General features: G+C 34.3%; 3 protein-coding genes across 4 annotated transcripts in view; 1 reads left to right on the plus strand and 2 right to left on the minus strand.

The window, feature by feature from the left end:
• LOC133197573 (probable RNA-binding protein 19) overlaps window positions 1-200 on the plus strand; it is a 33,032-nt gene extending 32,832 nt beyond the window's left edge. For both annotated transcript variants that reach the window (XM_061333674.1, XM_061333675.1), the window contains exon 27: window positions 24-200. In XM_061333674.1, coding sequence (XP_061189658.1) covers window positions 24-94 — 71 coding nt within the window. In that variant the 3' untranslated portion in view covers window positions 95-200. The remainder of the gene's footprint in view (window positions 1-23) is intronic.
• LOC133197576 (3 beta-hydroxysteroid dehydrogenase/Delta 5-->4-isomerase type 2-like) overlaps window positions 1-18,227 on the minus strand; it is a 132,808-nt gene that overhangs the window by 74,341 nt on the left and 40,240 nt on the right. The gene's annotated exons all lie outside the window — the stretch shown is intronic.
• Window positions 8,066-12,360, minus strand: LOC133197574 (14-3-3 protein epsilon-like). Its single transcript, XM_061333676.1, has 5 exons — window positions 12,192-12,360; window positions 11,057-11,256; window positions 10,755-10,861; window positions 10,262-10,605; window positions 8,066-9,378 (listed from the first exon to the last, which is right to left on the minus strand). Exons 1-5 carry the CDS (start codon window positions 12,253-12,255, stop codon window positions 9,323-9,325), a joined length of 771 nt encoding a protein of 256 aa, XP_061189660.1. The 5' UTR covers window positions 12,256-12,360; the 3' UTR covers window positions 8,066-9,322.

Genomic DNA, 18,227 nt, shown 5'->3' on the forward strand with positions numbered 1-18,227 from the left:
AAGTATTTGTGCTTTATTTTTAGATGGACCATCCAAGAAACTAAAGAAATCAGCCATTCTTGACAACCTACAGTCTTCAAATTTAGAATTTTAATAGCTTTAAACTACTGTGTTTCAAGATTTTTAATAATTGACATCATTACAGTTTTTGTATTAGATTTATAATCTAATTTTAATTTTAATTTTTAATTGTAATTTTAATGACTGTTTACATTTCTCCACTATTAAAAATCTGTGGAAAAAATGTTCTTTTCAAATTTATTTTTTCATGAGCTTGAAGCATTTACTGTAAACCAACTATTATTCACCTCATCTTTTATTCGCAATTCGTCAGTTTAAAATCAATCCGCGACGATTAATTTTCGCGACTCAGGAAACATTCTCTGCAAATACAAAGTAAAATAAATGGTTCGCGGCAATTAATATTCGCGAGTTAATGTAGGTCACGAATCTCGTGAATATTTCTCGCACGCGAATAAAAGTTGGTTTACAGTATCTGGCAAGGGTTTTGATGCCCCCTTTTGAAAAAGGGGGGATTTTGGTTTGCACCATATGTTGGAGGGTCAGTAGGTCTGTAGACCAATTGGTGTCACATCAATATCCTTGACAAACATAAAACTTGGTCACTGGTGCTCTCTAAGAAGTAGATGATCCCATTTAAGGCCCTACATGATTTTGACATCAGAAGATAAAAAGTCAAACTTCTTTGGACAAAGGAAAATGTTGTCTGCTCAATATCTTGAGAGTTGAGAACCCTTTACTTGATAGACATCACACCTGAGGCCTGTTCAACAGAGCGAGCTCTGACAAACATTTCTGTTGAAGGGATAAGGAATTTTGGCGAGCGCTCACGAACGTTCGCTCTGTTGAACAGGCCTCTGGTACACTGGAACCCCCCTGAGGAGTTGAACCCTTACTGATTTTGAGGTCTCAAGATCAAAGGTTAAAGTTCCCTGCCAGACATCAAACTTGGTACACTGGTACTCTCTAAAGAGCCAGTTGTACAGATCTATTTAAGATACAGGTAATACTAGTGGCCTTTCATTTCTCGTAGATGTAAAATGAATTTTTGGCTAGTATGGCTTTTGCCGGGTCTGTTTTTTGTCCATCGTCGTCCGTAGGTCAAAAACTTTTGAACATTTTCAGCTTCTTCTCTGGAACAATTGAACCAGTTTCATCTGATTTTGGCATTTAGCATTTATGGGAGAAGGAGTACAAAAATGTAAAATTCATGGCCCCTGCCACCCTGGTGCCTGAGGGGTTGGGCTAAAACCATCAAAATTAGTACAATCTTTAAAAATCTTCTTTATTCCTGAACATCAAGAAGTCAAACTATTCCCATGAATGTAACAAGAGGCCCAGGGGCCACATCGCTCACCTGAGCACTTTGGCTAGGAAAAAAGCAGAAATCAGTATTGAAAAGTTTAAATATAAAAGTGGTTCAAAGAGGGGGAGGTAATAATTTGAACAAACTTGAATCTACACCCTAAGGATGCTTGTGAATTAATATGATATATAATGGCTTTGCTGTTGTTAAGATAAAAATTTTTATTGATATATCCTTTATAATCCTTTGTATAATTATGATTATCTGTTATGACCTCTCTATTCTCCTGGGGGGTCATGATTTGCACATGTGAGTTAAGGCTAGGTATAGGCGTTTCTATGCAAATGAGCTAATATGCAAAAGAGGTATATTTATTATTCAGAGAAAGTTTTGATTTATTTTCTTATGCATACTTAGTACCCACAATATGTTATAGCCAGTTCACATTATGACGTCACTGATCTAACTACTGAGGTAATAAATCACATCAACAAAACAGCTTCGGCACAAGGGATTACCCTATTTATTTTTACATAAAAATTGTATAATGCTAAGAAGAATATTCTATTAAGATTAATAAAACTGCTGCACAAATCCTTGGCATTTTCTCATTTGGTCAGAATTTGAGGAAACTTAAACTGGACTGTACATTTTTACCCTTATTCAACTTAAAACAATTACAAATAGAAATTATACAACTGAGCTGTTGATATTTGTGCAGCAATACCAGCAAACTTTGGGATATATTGCTTCTTAATACACCTTGATTCAGTTAAATAAAATAGAGCATGCCCAGGGCCGAAGCATTTTTGTTGATGTCCATTGTAATTTTGTGTAGTAAAGAACAATGGTCTTATTATATCATAATATGACGTCATAATGTATACTGGCTAATCTCATGTCATGGGTACCAAGTATGTATTAGACAATAAGTTTTAACTTTCTCTGTATAATAGATATAGTCCTTAGGCATTTTAATTAGTTTATTTGCATAGAAATGCCTATACCTAGCCTTAACTCACCTGCGTGAACAAATTTAAATCTTATACATTACCTGAGGATGCTTTTATATTATTATGACCAATCATGGCTTTACTGTTCTTATGAAGAATTTTAAAGATTTTTCCTGTGTAAAAATTTGATCACCCATTGTGGCCACACCCTATCCTCGGGGGTCATGATTTGAAGAAACTTCATAATTTGATCAAATTTGAATCTATACTACCTGAGGATGCTTCCATATAAATATGACCAATCACGTACAGCTTTGCTATTCTCAAAAAGAAGATTTTTAAAGATTTTTCTTATGTAGCTTTTTAAATGATGCCATTAATTTTTCAGGAAGTCATAATTACCTCCCCTTGGAAGAAGGCGTGGCCCTCCATTTGAACAAACTTGAATCCCCTTTACCTAAGGATACGTTGTGGCAAGTTTTGGTTGAAATTGGCCCAGTGGTTCTTGAGAAGATGAAAATGTGAAAAGTTTGTAACAATGAGAGACAATGGACAAATTTCGATCGGAAAAGCTCACTTAAGCCTTCGGCTCAGGTGACATAAAAAGTATTGAGCCCTCTACCAAAATTGTGAAATTCATGGCCCTTGAGTTGGGGGTTCTGTTGCTAGGATGGGGCTCTGTTGAATATATAGTGAGAATGCATTATTTATATAAAAAAAAACTCTTCTCCTTGGTATAAGCAAACAAACTAAATGCATAGTTATGATGAGCAAGGGTGCCTTTTCCAAACTTGTGAATTTCATGGCCCATGGATTCAGTTCTGATGTTAGGGTGGGGTTCTGTTCATTTTATACTGAGATGCATTAATTCTTTATAAATGTTCTCCTTTGCTCCTGGATATTAAGCAAGCAAACTAAATGCATAGTTATGATGAGCAAGGGCGCCTCTTCCAAATTTTGTGAATAGCATGGATTCAGGGTTTCTGGTGTTAGGCTGGGACTCTTATGATTAAATATTGAAAATGCATTTATTCTTTTGAAATCTCCTCCTCTGCTCCTGGGTATTAAGCCGATGGAATAAGTGCATATTTATGATGTGCAAGGGTGCCTCAGGTGGCATATTGTCACATCATATAGCCAAGTGGTGAGTGCAGGTAACAAGTATTGCCAAATTGTTTGTATACCCAAGAGGCAAGTCTTGGTACCAAGTGGCAAGCAGCTAAGTTGTTTGTGTAGCCAAGAGACTTCTTTGTGTACTTAATTGTAGCACTAGGCAAGTGACAAATACATTATCTGTATATATTCAGTACCTTACACTCTAGGCAACTGTCCATTGTATTTGTATATTTTGCATTCATTATCATCCACGTAAGACTTTGGCAAACCAAGTACGATCCCAAGGAGATCACTCAGGTCTCGCATGTTACAATAAGCAAGCGTATTTTTACCAGATTCTTGGGCAACATAGCTTCATTTTTGTTAATTTTGCTTTATACTTCTATGGATTCTTTGGAATGTTGTATTATACTCAGGTGACCGTTTAAGGCCATTGGGCTTCTTGATTAAGATTTTTCATAAATACAGTCAAACCTTGTTATCTCAAACTTGATGGGACTGAGAAAAAACTTGAGATATCCGGGGTTCGAGATATCGAGGGTAAAATACTCAAGAAATTCGTGGTTAGGACTTCCAAATCAGACATATCCATGGTATCTGAGATATCCGTGTTCGAGATACTGAATTTCAACTGTATTTCAATGTTAAACTGTGGCCCCACCCAACCCCTGGGGGATGTGATTTGAACAATTTAGAATCTACACTACCTTAGGAGGCTTCCAGATTAAGTTTCATCTTTTCTGGCTCTGTGGTTCTTGAGAGATTTTTCCTATATATTTCAATGTAAATCTTTGATTCCCTATTTTGTGGCCCCACCCCTCCACTGGGGGGCATGAATTGTACAATTTACAAGGGGCCCAAGGGCCTTGAATCGCTCTTCTGATACACTGTACAACCTATCACTTCTGTTTGAAGCCTCTAAGTATCCTGTATATTTCGATAAAGCCTTGAAATTCCAAAGGTAGGTCATCATGACCTACATTTTAGATGAAACACTGAGAACCCAAGATGATTCTAAGCCAATTAGTACCTGAGAGTAGGTCATGGTGACCTACTTATCACTTGTCATTCTCTGAGGACCCAAGATGAATCAACTAAGATTGATGATTCCAATTAATACCTAAAATATTTTTAAAATTATATCCATAAAATTTCAAAAGTAGGTCACAGTGACCTACTTTTCAGATGACATACTTTGAGGACATAAGATGCATCAACTGACAAAGTTTGATGATTCGAAGCCAATTAGTACCTGAAATATTTAAATAAAACCATAAATTATCAAAAGTAAGTCATGGTGACCTACTTTTCAGTCGACCTACTTCGAAGACCCAAGGTGCATCAATTGACAAAATTTAATGATTCTAAGCCAATTAGTACCTGAAATATTTAATTATAGTCATATAAATTAAAAAGTAGGTCACGGTGACCTACTTTTCAGTTGACCTACTCCAAGGACCCAAGATACATAAAGTGACAAATTTTGATGATTCTAAGCCAAATAGTACCTGAAAATATTGTAGTCCTATAAATTGAAAAGTAGGTCACAGTGACCTACTTTTCACTCGACCTACTCCAAGGACCCAAGATGCATCAACTGACAAATTTTGATGATTCTAAGCCAATTAGTACCCGAAATATTTAAATTTAGTCATGGTAACCTACTTTTCAGTCAACCTACTCTGAAGACCCAAGATGCACAAACTGACAAAGTTTGATAATTCTAAGCCAATTAGTACCCGAAATACTGTAGTCCTATAAATTGAAAAGTAGGTCACAGTGACCTACTTTTCACTCGACCTACTCCAAGGACCCAAGATGCATCAACTGACAAATTTTGATGATTCTAAGCCAATTAGTACCCGAAATATTTAAATTTAGTCATATAAATTGAAAAGTAGGTCAAGGTGACCTACTTTTCAGTCGACCTACTCCGAGGACCCAAGATGCATCAACTGACAAAGTTTGATGATTCTAAGCCAATTAGTACACGAAATATTTAAATATATAAATCGAAAAGAAGGTCAAGGTGACCTACTTTTCAGTCGACCTACTCTGAGGGCCCAAGATGTGTCAACTGACAAATTTTGATGATTCTTAGCCTATTAGTAACTGAAATATTTAATTATAATCATATAAAGTAGGTCACGGTAATCTTCTTTTCAGTTGACCTACTCCAAACACCCAAGATACATAAAGTGACAAATTTTGATGATTCTAAGCCAAATAGTACCCAAAAATATTAAATACAGCCATAAAATTTCAAAAGTAGGTCATGGTGACCTACTTTTCGGTTGTTGTACTCCAAAGACCCAAGATGCATCAACTGACAAAGTTTGATGATCTAAGCCAATTAGTACCTGAAATATTTAATTAAAGCCATAAATTTTCAAAAGTATGTCATGGTGATCTACTTTTCAGTCAGCTTACTCCGAAGACCCAAGATGCATCAACTGACAAAATTTGATGATTCTAATCCAATTAGTACCCGAAATATTTAATTATGGTCATATAAATTGAAAAATCAGTCACGGTGACCTACTTTTCAGTCGACCTAGATCAGATTTTTCGAGCAGAGGACCCAAGATGCATCAACTGACAAATTTTGATGATTCTAAGCCAAACAGTACCCGAAATATTTATTTATAAGTCATAAAAATTGAAAAGTAGGTCACAGTGACCTACTTTTCAGTTGACTTTTTTTTCTGAAAACCCAAGAAGCATCAACTTACAAAGTTTTATGATCATAGGCCTCAAAATATCCAAAATATGCCTCTAAAATTCAAATGCCTGCAAAGTTCAAAAAGGAGGTCACTTTGACCTACTTTTTTATAAATATGTTTTATGGTCCCAAGATGCATCATCTTACAAGATTTAATGATTCTAAACCTCTCAGCATTCAAATTAATGACCTTAGTTGTTTTGAAAAACATTTGTTATATAATATTAAAAAAGTAGGTCAGGTGACCTACTATTTAGTTAACGTTCTCTGAGGACCCAAGATACATCAACTGACAAAGTTTGATGATTCTAATCCAATTAGTACCCGAAATATTTAATTATGGTCATATAAATTGAAAAATCGGTCACAGTGACCTACTTTTCAGTCGAACTAGATCAGATTTTTCGATCAGAGGACCCAAGATGCATCAACTGACAAATTTTGATGATTCTAAGCCAAATATTTATTTATAGGTCATAAAAATTGAAAAGTAGGTCACAGTGACCTACTTTTCAGTTGACTTTTTTTTCGAAAACCCAAGAAGCATCAACTTACAAAGTTTTATGATCATAGGCCTTAAAATGTCCAAAATATGCCTCTAAAACTCTTTGAATTCAAATGCCTGCAAAGTTCAAAAAGGAGGTCACTTTGACCTACTTTTTTATAAATATGTTTCATGGTCCCAAGATGCATCATCTTACAAGATTTAATGATTCTAAACCTCTCAGCATTCAAATTAATGACCTTAGTTGTTTTGAAAAAGATTAGCCATAAAATTCAAAAGGTAGGTCAAGGTGACCTACTAATTACTTAACGTTCTCTGAGGACCCAAGATACATCAACTGACAAAGTTTGATGATCATAAGCCTTAAATTATTCAAAATATGCCTCTAAATCATTTTGAAAAAGAATGGCCGCAAAATTTAAAAAGTAGGTCACCGTGACCTACTTTTGAGTCAACATTATATGAGGTCCTTAGATGCATCAACTGACAAGATTTGATGATCCTAGTCCTTATACATATGTAGTAAGCAAAATATCAACATTTTAATAAAATGTAATTTTTGGTCAACCTTGAAGTGACCTTGAGACCACACCCTTTGCCCCAGGGTAAATCCCCATGCAAATTTTAATCTACAACATATCCTCCACCTTTCGTGTAAGTTTGGCGATAACCTGTCAAGTGGTTCTTGAGAAAAAGATTTTTTAGCAACCAGTACTTTTGGTTTTATTTATGTAATTATCTCCCCTTGTTTAGGATCACAACCCTAGTTTTGGGAGCCCTTGGGCCAAGGGTACCCTGTTACAAATTTGACAATAATTGGCCAAACGGTGCTTGAGTTATGGCCTATATTCCAAAAAGTTTACGAAGAGCTAAAAATCCACCTCAAGAAGCTTCCACATAATTTTCAGTATTTCTGGCCCAGTGGTTCTTATTTTTTAAGGACTCCATCCTATTTTTGTATTTTCTTGATTATCTCCCCTTGGCAGGGGGCTTGGCCTTTTATTAACAATTTAAACTCCCCTCTACCCAAGGATGCTTTCTACCAACATAGGTCAATATTGGCCCAGGGGCTCTTGAGAAGTTGAAAATGTGAAAGTTTACAGATGGCTGGACAATTGGTGATCAGAAAAGCTCACTTGAGCTTTCAGCTCAGGTGAGCTCAATGGTGGGGGGCTGAAGAGACTCAGTTGACCCAATAGAAGTTGGAAATTTACCCCCCCCCCCTTTTCCTTGTGCACCTTTTTCACCTCTGTTATTAACAATTTTAACTTTTGCAAAGGATAGAGGTGGTGACAATAGTTTATAATTGTTTCCTCCAAAAGTGCTTTATAGCATTATATAATAAAACCCTAACATCCTCTGTTTATTGGCACTCTTTACTGTTAAAAGCAAGACACTTTACAAAGATACATAGGGGAAAAATATCTAGAATAAACTAGGTATCAATCTATCCACTTTTTATTGTGATTAAGACTTCTTCAAACTTGTGAGATTTTAATGTCACAACACCAGACAAGACATTTTAAAACAGCAAAGGCCGAAATCAACAATATACTAGAGCACAGATTCATATACTATAGTTGGATTTATTCTTCCAGAATTGGTGATGTCATAGACACTGACAATATTCTCTTTCTTGAAGACCTTTGGCTTTCCTGGCAATCTTGGATGTCAGTTAATCTTCCCACATTGCCAGAGCTAAGAACCACCAATCAGGAAATATGTAAAATTCACAATAGAAATATAGAAATCAAGCACATTTTTCTTCAAGTTCAAATATGCCTTTTACACAATGAAACACAACTAATACTGACAAATTCCATTCTTAAATAATAAAATATTACTACAATCAGCTCTCCATACATAAAAAAATGTGCACTAGTTGTTCTAAACTATAACAATATTAATAAGAATCATCAAAAGTTAGCAACATTTAATAATAATAATAAATATAAGTCCAAGCGAAAGATTTCAAATCCTGGCATCCCCAATCCCCATTTTCCTCAATGTTAAAATATTAAGTCAAACACTTTGAATGCTTTTTCTGTTACAACCAATCACGTAGATATAAAAATCTGTTACAATATTGAATTTCATCACAACTGCTTTCAACATTTTCATTTATTCATGCTGTGTATATTAAGATTGGTAAAAATGACACAAAGATGAAAACTGGTCTTTGATTACACTCCATTTTTTTTTTTTTTAAATAACCCTATGTGAATAAATATGTCTGGTAATTCCCAAAAATGTGAACCAAAGATAAACCAATCCTTGCATTTCCTACCATGCAAACAAAGAAATAATAGAGAATTTCATAAACAGGTAAGATACAAAGTTATAATCATGCTCCTCTCATATTACATAAAATGAACAGACATTGGGTTCTTTTCCGTAGGTGTTAAAGGCCTAGAAATTTTCTCCTAAAGTGATAAGGATGGTTAGGATCTTTGATTACAGGATCAAAGAACGGGTTATAGAAAAAGAGCAGATATCTAACTGATCATATATCACAATAGTGTCAATTCCCTAACAACATGCAACTGTTATTTTCTCCTTAATTGATGTCTGTCCAATACATGAATGGAACATGATCAGTGAATGAATGATATACGTCCACACAGCTCAGCACATCAAGTGTCCAATTGCCATGTTGACTATGTCCAGTATCTTATCACTTCTACTACTACTAGGTCTGATTATGATTCCTCTTGCTCTACATCTTGCAATTGCTCCCCTCCTCTTTGTTCACTATCTGTTTAAACACAAATACACAATCATTATTAGTAATATCACACAATTTTTATCTTCTGGGCCATTTACCTTGTGAAAAAAAAAATCCTTCAGTTACACTTCAGCTAATACATTACAATGACGTGACTTCCGAATTGTCATGCAACAAACAAAAAAGGCTCACAAAAATTATCTGTAATCACATAAAGGATGAAATGATACAGCACCTTTATGATGCAATACAAATCGCAATACACTGATCTCAACTTGATTATTTTTGATTCATTCAAAAACATACCCTTAAAAACAATGATTTAAGTTGGTCATATAATGTTTTTTTCTCTAAATTGCAAATTCAAAATTCAGCTGGAGATTGGGAATGCCTATTTTTTCCCTACTTTTAATCATTTCTGTAGTTTCACTTTCACTTTCTGTAGTTTCACTTTAGAAAATCTGTCAACATAAACCAATGGCATTACTTTGTGCAGACATTGCATGTTTTGCTATTCCCCCTCTTGCAGCCAACATCTGAGTAACATCCTTGCACAAATATATTTTTATTAGCTGGTTCAAAATGCAGATGGCTTGTATTTTGAAGAATTTTCAACATTTTTTGTTAACTGTTCTGCGTTGTCCTTTTTGTAAACATTTGTACACACTTGTTGACTGAACTTCCAATTATCCAATCAGAAAGCCCATACTTAGGTAAGATGTATTACATCTGACCCAAAATGAATCAAACACCAAATCAAAGACACAGTATTGTGATTCAATTGCATCGAGATTTATCATTTTACCCAAACTCAATAAACAATACTCTTACAATAGAATAAGTTGAACTAAAATAACTTTAAAAACACTATACTTTAAACCAAGATATTTGAAAATAAGAAAGCAACTCCTACCTTCACCTTGCATATCAGAGGTCCATAGGGTTAAATTATCTCTTAATAACTGCATTATCAATGTTGAATCTTTATAGCTTTCTTCACTTAAGCTATCCAGTTCAGCAATGGCATCATCGAAAGCAGCCTTGGCCAACCTACAAGCCCTGTCAGGGGAATTTAGGATCTCATAATAGAACACAGAAAAGTTCAAAGCTAATCCTAGTCGAATTGGGTGTGTGGGTTGAAGATCAGCCATTGCTATATCACTGGCAGCCTTGTAAGCAACTAAACTAGATTCTGCAGCATCCTTCCTGTCTGTTCCAGTGGCAAATTCTGCGAGATATCGGTGGTAATCTCCCTTCCTGCAAACACAACAGGAGTATTAAAATCTGTTGATATGTAAAGTAGTAATCACTTCTTTTCAAAATATAGTGAATTTGCCTTACATTTACTGTTGTTTAAGTATCTATACAGTTTATTTTACTGCTATACACTGTATATATAGACTTACATTTTATAGTAGAAAACTCTTGATTCACCAGTGGTTGCAGATGAAATTAGATGATTATCAAGGATCTCCAAAACGTCTTTGCAGATATCTTTCAGTTCAGTTTCAATCTATTAAAAAGGGAGAACTGATCAATTGATTCATTTCAAAGGAGTTTTAACAAATCTTGAGCATGGCTGATGTTAGTATAAGCCATGCTCATAATGTCAGGTTTATCATACAAGTCTTGAAAATGTAAAGAAAACTTCAAAAATTTTAGACTAAAATTTCTTGCATACAAAAGGAGGTGGAAAAAGACTAGCAACCTGTTGCCTGTAGGCCTTGACTTGGTTCTGTTTACTTGAATCGTCCTTGGATTCGCTCTTTTGTTCAATACTTGTCATGATTCTCCAGGATGCACGTCTAGCTCCAATGACATTCTTAAATGCTACAGACAGCAGGTTCCTTTCCTCTACAGATAGTTCAATACCTGATACTGCTACCTTCTTCATCGCTTCAACCATTTCTGTAAAATTAAATACATGCTATCTTCATGTATTTTCAAGTTGACAATGCCACTATTAAAAAAACACAATGTCTGTAGTTTCCTCTGATTGTGTACAGGTTTGCTCAGTACTAGGGTCAATTACACATAAATCTTACCACCTACACATGCCTTGAGTCAATAGAGAATTCAAAGAACCTAAGTCATTGTTTTGATCCATGTCTTTCAAAATGATTCTCAACATATATCAAACAAAAAAAAAAATTTACATACATTGAGTGTGTAACATTCTGTTCCACTACAGTAAATATATCGTCTTTCATCAGACATCATGCATAATTATATGCTGTCTGAATGCATTAACAGTTTCTGAATTATGTTGTATGTTACAGTTACTTATGTGAGCATACGGATTACGTCTGTTTGGTTTTTAATGATACTCTGAACTGTAAAATAGAGAATTATCTTAAATAAGAACAGACTTCCTGTTGATCATTGGATTACCTCATGATAATCAATGGCGATTATCTGTGACTTATTTATTGAATACGAGCAAAATCTGGCAGTAAGAACACAAGAAATGGAAAATTCAGGATGCAATACACTTATAAGACTATATATTTGTAATTCTGTCAGTAACTGAGTGACAGAGACCATCCTTTTATGGAACTGACTCATTCAAGATGGCGACGACGAACATTCAATATCCATGGACACAGTTCCGCATAACACCTGCTTAACTTTGACGATAATTACTTATTCTAGAATTTCTACTGAATATCAGAATCTCAAAATGATTCTATTAAGTTTAAACTCATGGCATAATCCTAGCAAACTGACAAGTGTTTATACTACATACATTACGCTATGCAAAAACTCGTAATATACTCGCATTCCAATATTAACGTGGGATAAGGGAGGGGTACGAAAAATATACAAAATATAATGAACATTACCATCATATCTTTCAGCCTGTTCAGCTAACTTGGCTCTATAGACGTTATCTTCCCGATCAGCCATTCTGGATGATTGTTCTTAACCTTTGATTGGCACGGATTTTCACAGTCCTCTTCTGAAAATATTTCCAAGATGGCCGAAAGCGCCAAAGAAAGTAGTGCAGAAGTTGTGGAGGTCAATATATTCATGCGCGGAACCGAAAACATGTTCATTCATGAAGTTGTATTCAGTGTGTGCACTACTTTTACGCCAAAATTTAACTAGATCAAAGCAGTTCTACCAGAGTCTTGATACTCAATGCATAATTTGTGCATACCCAGAATAAGTAGACAATAAGAGAAAAAAGACCCGCATGTTTATACGAGTGTCTCAAATGACCAGAATATATTCCCACGCCCTTTTTAATGAAATGTTAACCATAAAATGTGCGGATCCAGTGGGGTCTGCAATTCGTAAGCTTTTCAGTGACCAAATAATGCCCAGGTGTGATATCGGATATATTGCAATTTTTACGGTATAGGCACAAATTTTGCATACCTGCAAGAGGCTCAAGGGCCTTAACGGTCACCTGAAAATGAAGTGATCACAAAAAGTTCTGTAATGCATATCACTCCATCTGGAACTTGAACTGATCTCATGTGACATGAATTTTGAGGACTATTATGTTCACCTAACTGTCTTTCATGAACTTTGCTCCCAATGGTTGATTAGGAGTAGATAAGACAGACCCATAAATACCAAACTTTCCCCGGGGGACCAAAAATATCAAAAATGGGTTTGTATAACCAAAATAAAAAAAAAATGGCATCATTGCTTTGAAGGGGGGGGGGCGTACTCACTTTTAGCAGAAAGTATTTTGAGGGTTATAACAATTGAACATATACAGGTTTTACAAAAAATAGTAGAGCCATGCTGCCAGCCTATATGTACGATATAAATTTATACACCCCCCCCTCCCGGCACTGCTCCGGACCTGTAAGATTTAAGAATTTTATAACAAAGCCTCATCCCACTCATCCCAAGGACTCGCTGGGGATATTTGGAAAAGATTATTAAAAGTCCTTTCTTCATATTATTAAAAAGCTTTACCACACTCTAGGACCTGAACACTGAACGGGGGGACATATTTATTTCATTTTTTTTTTAATAGATTGGGTAATGCTCATTATAATCAATTCAAAACCATCTATGGGTTTCAATTCTTTATATCGAATTCATATATATTTTTCTTTATGCCCTATAATTGATGAATTTGATAAAACGAATTTAAATTCATTAGAACAAATTTTAGAATGTGTTTAAGGTAATAATTCCACCCTTACAAATTTATTGGTTTAAAGCACAGGTACATGTACTTGTGGACAGGACCCCCAATCTTCAGTGACAGTGTGAACTGACATTTTAGGTTAAAATAAAATAAATACATGTTTTTAAAACAGAAAGACCAGTGGGGGCATAACGTAAACAAACCGGAGTGACATACATTTCTCTCTTATAATGTATAGTGGGGTATTTTTGTGTGGAACAATTATTTTGAGGTTTTCACGATTTTTTCCTTTGGTACATATGATGAATTGATGAATAAGTGTAATAAATATAATTTGTGAAAAAAATGTCCAACAAACATCGGGGTTAAATTGGGGGGGGGGGGGGTTCCAGTCCACAAGTACCTGTGGTTCAAAGTAGAAAAGGGGCATTTATTTTCATTAAATATAGCCTAAATTAATTAATAATCACAAAAATGTAAAGGTTGCCATATTTTTTAAGATGTCTGATGGACATTAAAAAAGGAGGTATTTGTCATCCTAAAAAAAATGTATACTTTTAGAAAACAGTATTTAAAACTATGTAAAAACTGGTTCAAATACATAATTCTGATACTGAAAGTTCCAAAGTAGTTACTTTATAAATATGCGTGAATTGTGAATATCAGGGGAAACATTTGATATTAGAAGTACAATAGAGAAAATGTCTGAATGAAGATACATGAGGAGGAGTTATTGCCCTTATCACAATAGATTAAATATAGTAGTCCTGATGGTCTACAATGTAGCCTGAATATTCTTGAAAATTATTGTGTTAATTGGAAGCTACAGATTAACACGTCCAAATCAAAAATTAGAGTATTTAATTCTAATGGTAAAACTTTTTTAAACCATTTTACTATAAATGGTATCTGTATTGAAACTGTTGACAAATATTGCTATCTTGGTATAAATCTTAAATGTAATGGCAAATTTAACCTTGCTGCAGCTCAGTTGGTAGATAAAGCCAGAAAAGCTTTATTCAAGATAAAGAAAACCCTTGTAATACATAATTCCTGTCGATTACTTGAAAAATTGTTTGATACCATGGTAATTCCCATTTTGCTATACGGAAGCGAAGTTTGGGGTATTGAGTCGGTCATAAAAAATTCAGGCTCGGCATCTTATGAAAAGTTTCATATTAAATTTTTGAAAGAAATTTTAGGAGTTCATTGCAAAACTTCAAATAATGTTTGCTATTCTGAACTCGGAAGACTCCCAGTCAGATCAAAAATTATTATGTTTGCTATCAAATACCTTGATCATTTAATTTCATTTGAACATACATTGGCACATGATATTTTTATCAAAACTAAAGAAAATAACACATGGTCTATGTGTTTAAGGACTTGTCTTAATAACTTAGGGTTTTCTTATTTAACAAATTTTAATATGTCATTGAAACCAGTGCTTAGCATTGTTAAGCAACGTATTCATGATCAAATATTACAAGAACAAAATGCAAGTATCATGAACTCCTCAAAACTATCATTCTATCGAAACTTCTGTTTTAATAATAAACGTGCACATTATGTTGATAAACTAGAGTCACTGCATGATAGATCAGTTTTAGCAAAAATTAGGTTAAGTGCACATAATTTAGAAATTGAAAAAGGTAGATATGTTGAAATTAATAAAAATGATAGGTTGTGTAAAGTTTGTCAAAACCTTGATATTGAGGATGAAAAACATTTCATTTTGCTCTGTCCGAAATATGAAGCACAGAGAAAAATATTCAAAACAAAATTATCTACTTTCCCTAATTTCAACCAAACAATCCATAATAATGACAATTTGTTAAAATCATTGATGAAAACCAGGTGCAAAAGGGTTCTTAAAATATTATCTTCATTTTTATGTCAAATATCTGATATTAGAAAAAATGTTCTAGCTATAAATGAGTAACTACATTGTTATGAATTACCTAGTATCTGATGAGTACACTACATTATTTGCTACACCAATTGTTTGTATTCTAGTTGTGTTCTACTGTATTATTATACTTATTAATGTGTTCTGTATGGGCCTTTACCAATTACTGTAATTGTGTTTGTGCCAATAAAATATTTGTATTTGTATTTGTATAGAAAAATATGCATTGTAGTTTCATTGCATGACCAATTCAACCCAACCCAGGAGTCTTAACCCCAAACACAGGGACTAAGAATTTTACACTGCTGCAAAGGGTTAATCGTACGTGCGAACAACTTGCCACATAAATGAAGATTTTCAATAGTGTAACGTATTTTCAATTTATGACCAATTATATTTCCCACCTTGAGCCTTGGACATGCATGGGGGTCATGCATTTTACAACTTTTCAAGGCTATAGTTATTTATTATAACACGAATTTCACAGTTTTAGAAAAGGTTGCAGGCGTGGATCTAGATTTTTTTTTCAAAGGGGGGGGGGGGTTGAAGAAGAAATGAGAGCTGTTATATAATTAACGTTCGTTTATAGTTAACCGACAACGTAATAGGAAATACAACATGGATGTAGTACCGTTTTTGAAAGTGGGGGGACCAGCCAGGGAATAAATTTAAATTGGCTTAAGATTTCTGACAAAAAAGAAAATAAATCTCCGAAGCCGAAAATCCTATTACGGGGATGGGGGTCCATTTTTTTCACAACCGAATTTTCTTCACACATTACTTCAAAGCCTTTCACTGAACATTTTTTACAGTAAAAACACAACAAATATTCTGGACTCTCTCCTCTCTCTCTCTCTCCTATTTTCTTTTAGCAAATCCAAAAGGGGGGGTGCAACCCCCGTATCCCCCCTCTGGATCCGCCACTGGGTTGTATAGTTTAACACAATGTAATCAGGCAAACAGTTTGTCTGCTAGATTCCCATAAGAGATGCTTAACTCACCCAAGGGGACCCGGGGGACATGGATTTCACAATGTTGGTAGACGATAAGTGCTTATTTTTATCATGCCAACAGAAGTAAAGGAGATTTTCTGATATGATAGCACCGAGGGCCTGAATCATGGGGTTCTGAATTTCACAATTTTCGTATAGAGGACTCATTGCTAGGTGGCTGGTATATACGGAAGCGTATTAGGTCCGCAGCAGTATCTTTTATCAATTTGTTATAACAAATTAGTAATTTGTTACAACAAATTAGTAATTTTGTTCTAACAAATTACAATTTTGTTATAACAAATTACTAATTTGTTATAACAAAGTAGTAATTTGTTATATCAAATTACTAATTTGTTAATAAAAGATACTGCTGCCGCCCTTATACGCTTCCGTAAGTATAGGATATAGTATGAAATTTTTTGTCCCCCGCTTTCACTGAAAGTGGGGGATATTAATTTCGGTTTGTACCACAACTGCCTAAGGAAGATCCCTATTTATTTTGAGGTCAAAAGGTCAAGGTCATAAATTCATAATTTCCGTCTGTGTGTAACACCTTCTTTTCCAGGCGATCTCAAGTTAAAAAATTCCAAACAGGGATCCTAATAAGCTCTTATAGGGATCCTAATAAATGTTCCCTGTTTATTTACGAACTTTATTATCCCGACAAAGTTCCAAAGTCGGTATTCTTTAAAAAACAACAACAAAACATCTGAATCTTCCATTAATGGGGAAGCTTTCATTGTGCCGGGTCAACGACGATGTTGGGAGATATTCCAGTGATCGAACAAACAGGAATTTACACTATATAGGGGATGCTTTCTTAATACGACAATCGATAACTGTCCTTCTGCAGAGGATCTAAAAGATTTTCACTTTAAGTTTATAATCCTGTATAAAAGGACCCCCAATTCTTGTCCATTTTGGGACACATTAATAAATCTATATTTGATCGGGAAGCTTTCAAATGTCTTTTGATTCTTCAGAATGTTAAATTTTACTACTTGATTACCTCCTCTTGACAAGAACTCCACCACACTCAAATCCTTTTTCCAAGGGTGATGCTTTGTTCCAAGCTTAGTTAAAATTAAGTCGGAAAGACTAGGCACTTAATTTAAAAAAAAAACCCTCTCGAGCCTTAACTCAGTTGATTTAAAAAAAATGATGTTATACATATATCAATACACTGTATATTATCAGTTAAAACAATTTATTTTTCATTATGAGCACATTACAAAACAAAGTCTATATATCACAAAAGAAACTGAGGTGGTTGGTTGTTTAAATAAAAGAAAAATATAATATTCAAGCCCAGAATACACAACCTAATTATCTGTATTTCACAAGATTATTTTTTTTTAATTAATTTTAACAATCATTATCTACACTGATCATTTTCATTACAGTTATTATTTAATACAATTGCAATATAATATTTTATATATAGCACAAATAAAGTAATGCTAATCAACGTTTTGTTCATTCATCAACACAAAGAAATGCAAAATTTTTATCACTTCATGTACTGAGTAAATAATTTAAGGAAAATGTCATTTCTGTTTACATATTTTTTCTAATTGTATTTTTTTTTCTAGATTACAAATTCCCCAAGGGAGAAACATACGACACACATTGGACATCACCTGAACACAGCTAAGTTCTACAGTGTGTAAATAGCACCAGAATAAAGTTTTAATATCAAAGTTATGGGACTTAGCAACTGGAACATGAATTTCAGCATATAAACCACAAATCTGAAACTTGTGGGTTTTTAAAAGTTAGATTGCAATATTTATCATGTTCAGTGTTAATAAGGCAATTTGTTCTTAAAACTAGGCTTCCAGTAAAGTTCATTTCAAAATATACA

The sequence above is a fragment of the Saccostrea echinata genome, unplaced genomic scaffold, assembly GCF_033153115.1.
Source record: "Saccostrea echinata isolate AGI-Se365-2 ecotype Australia unplaced genomic scaffold, CSIRO_AGI_Sech_v1 ptg000030l, whole genome shotgun sequence".
NCBI classification, from domain to species: domain Eukaryota; kingdom Metazoa; phylum Mollusca; class Bivalvia; order Ostreida; family Ostreidae; genus Saccostrea; species Saccostrea echinata.

What these genes read in the sequence shown, in the direction of transcription:
- LOC133197574 (XM_061333676.1), bottom strand. Translation starts at nt 12,255, where the DNA reads ATGGCTGATCGGGAAGATAACGTCTATAGAGCCAAGTTAGCTGAACAG. An exon ending in ACAGGCTGAAAGATATGATG is followed by an intron (nt 11,257 to 12,191) that starts GTAATGTTCATT and finishes TTAATTTTACAG; the next exon opens with AAATGGTTGAAGCGATGAAG. An exon ending in TCAAGGCCTACAGGCAACAG is followed by an intron (nt 10,862 to 11,056) that starts GTTGCTAGTCTT and finishes CCTTTTTAATAG; the next exon opens with ATTGAAACTGAACTGAAAGA.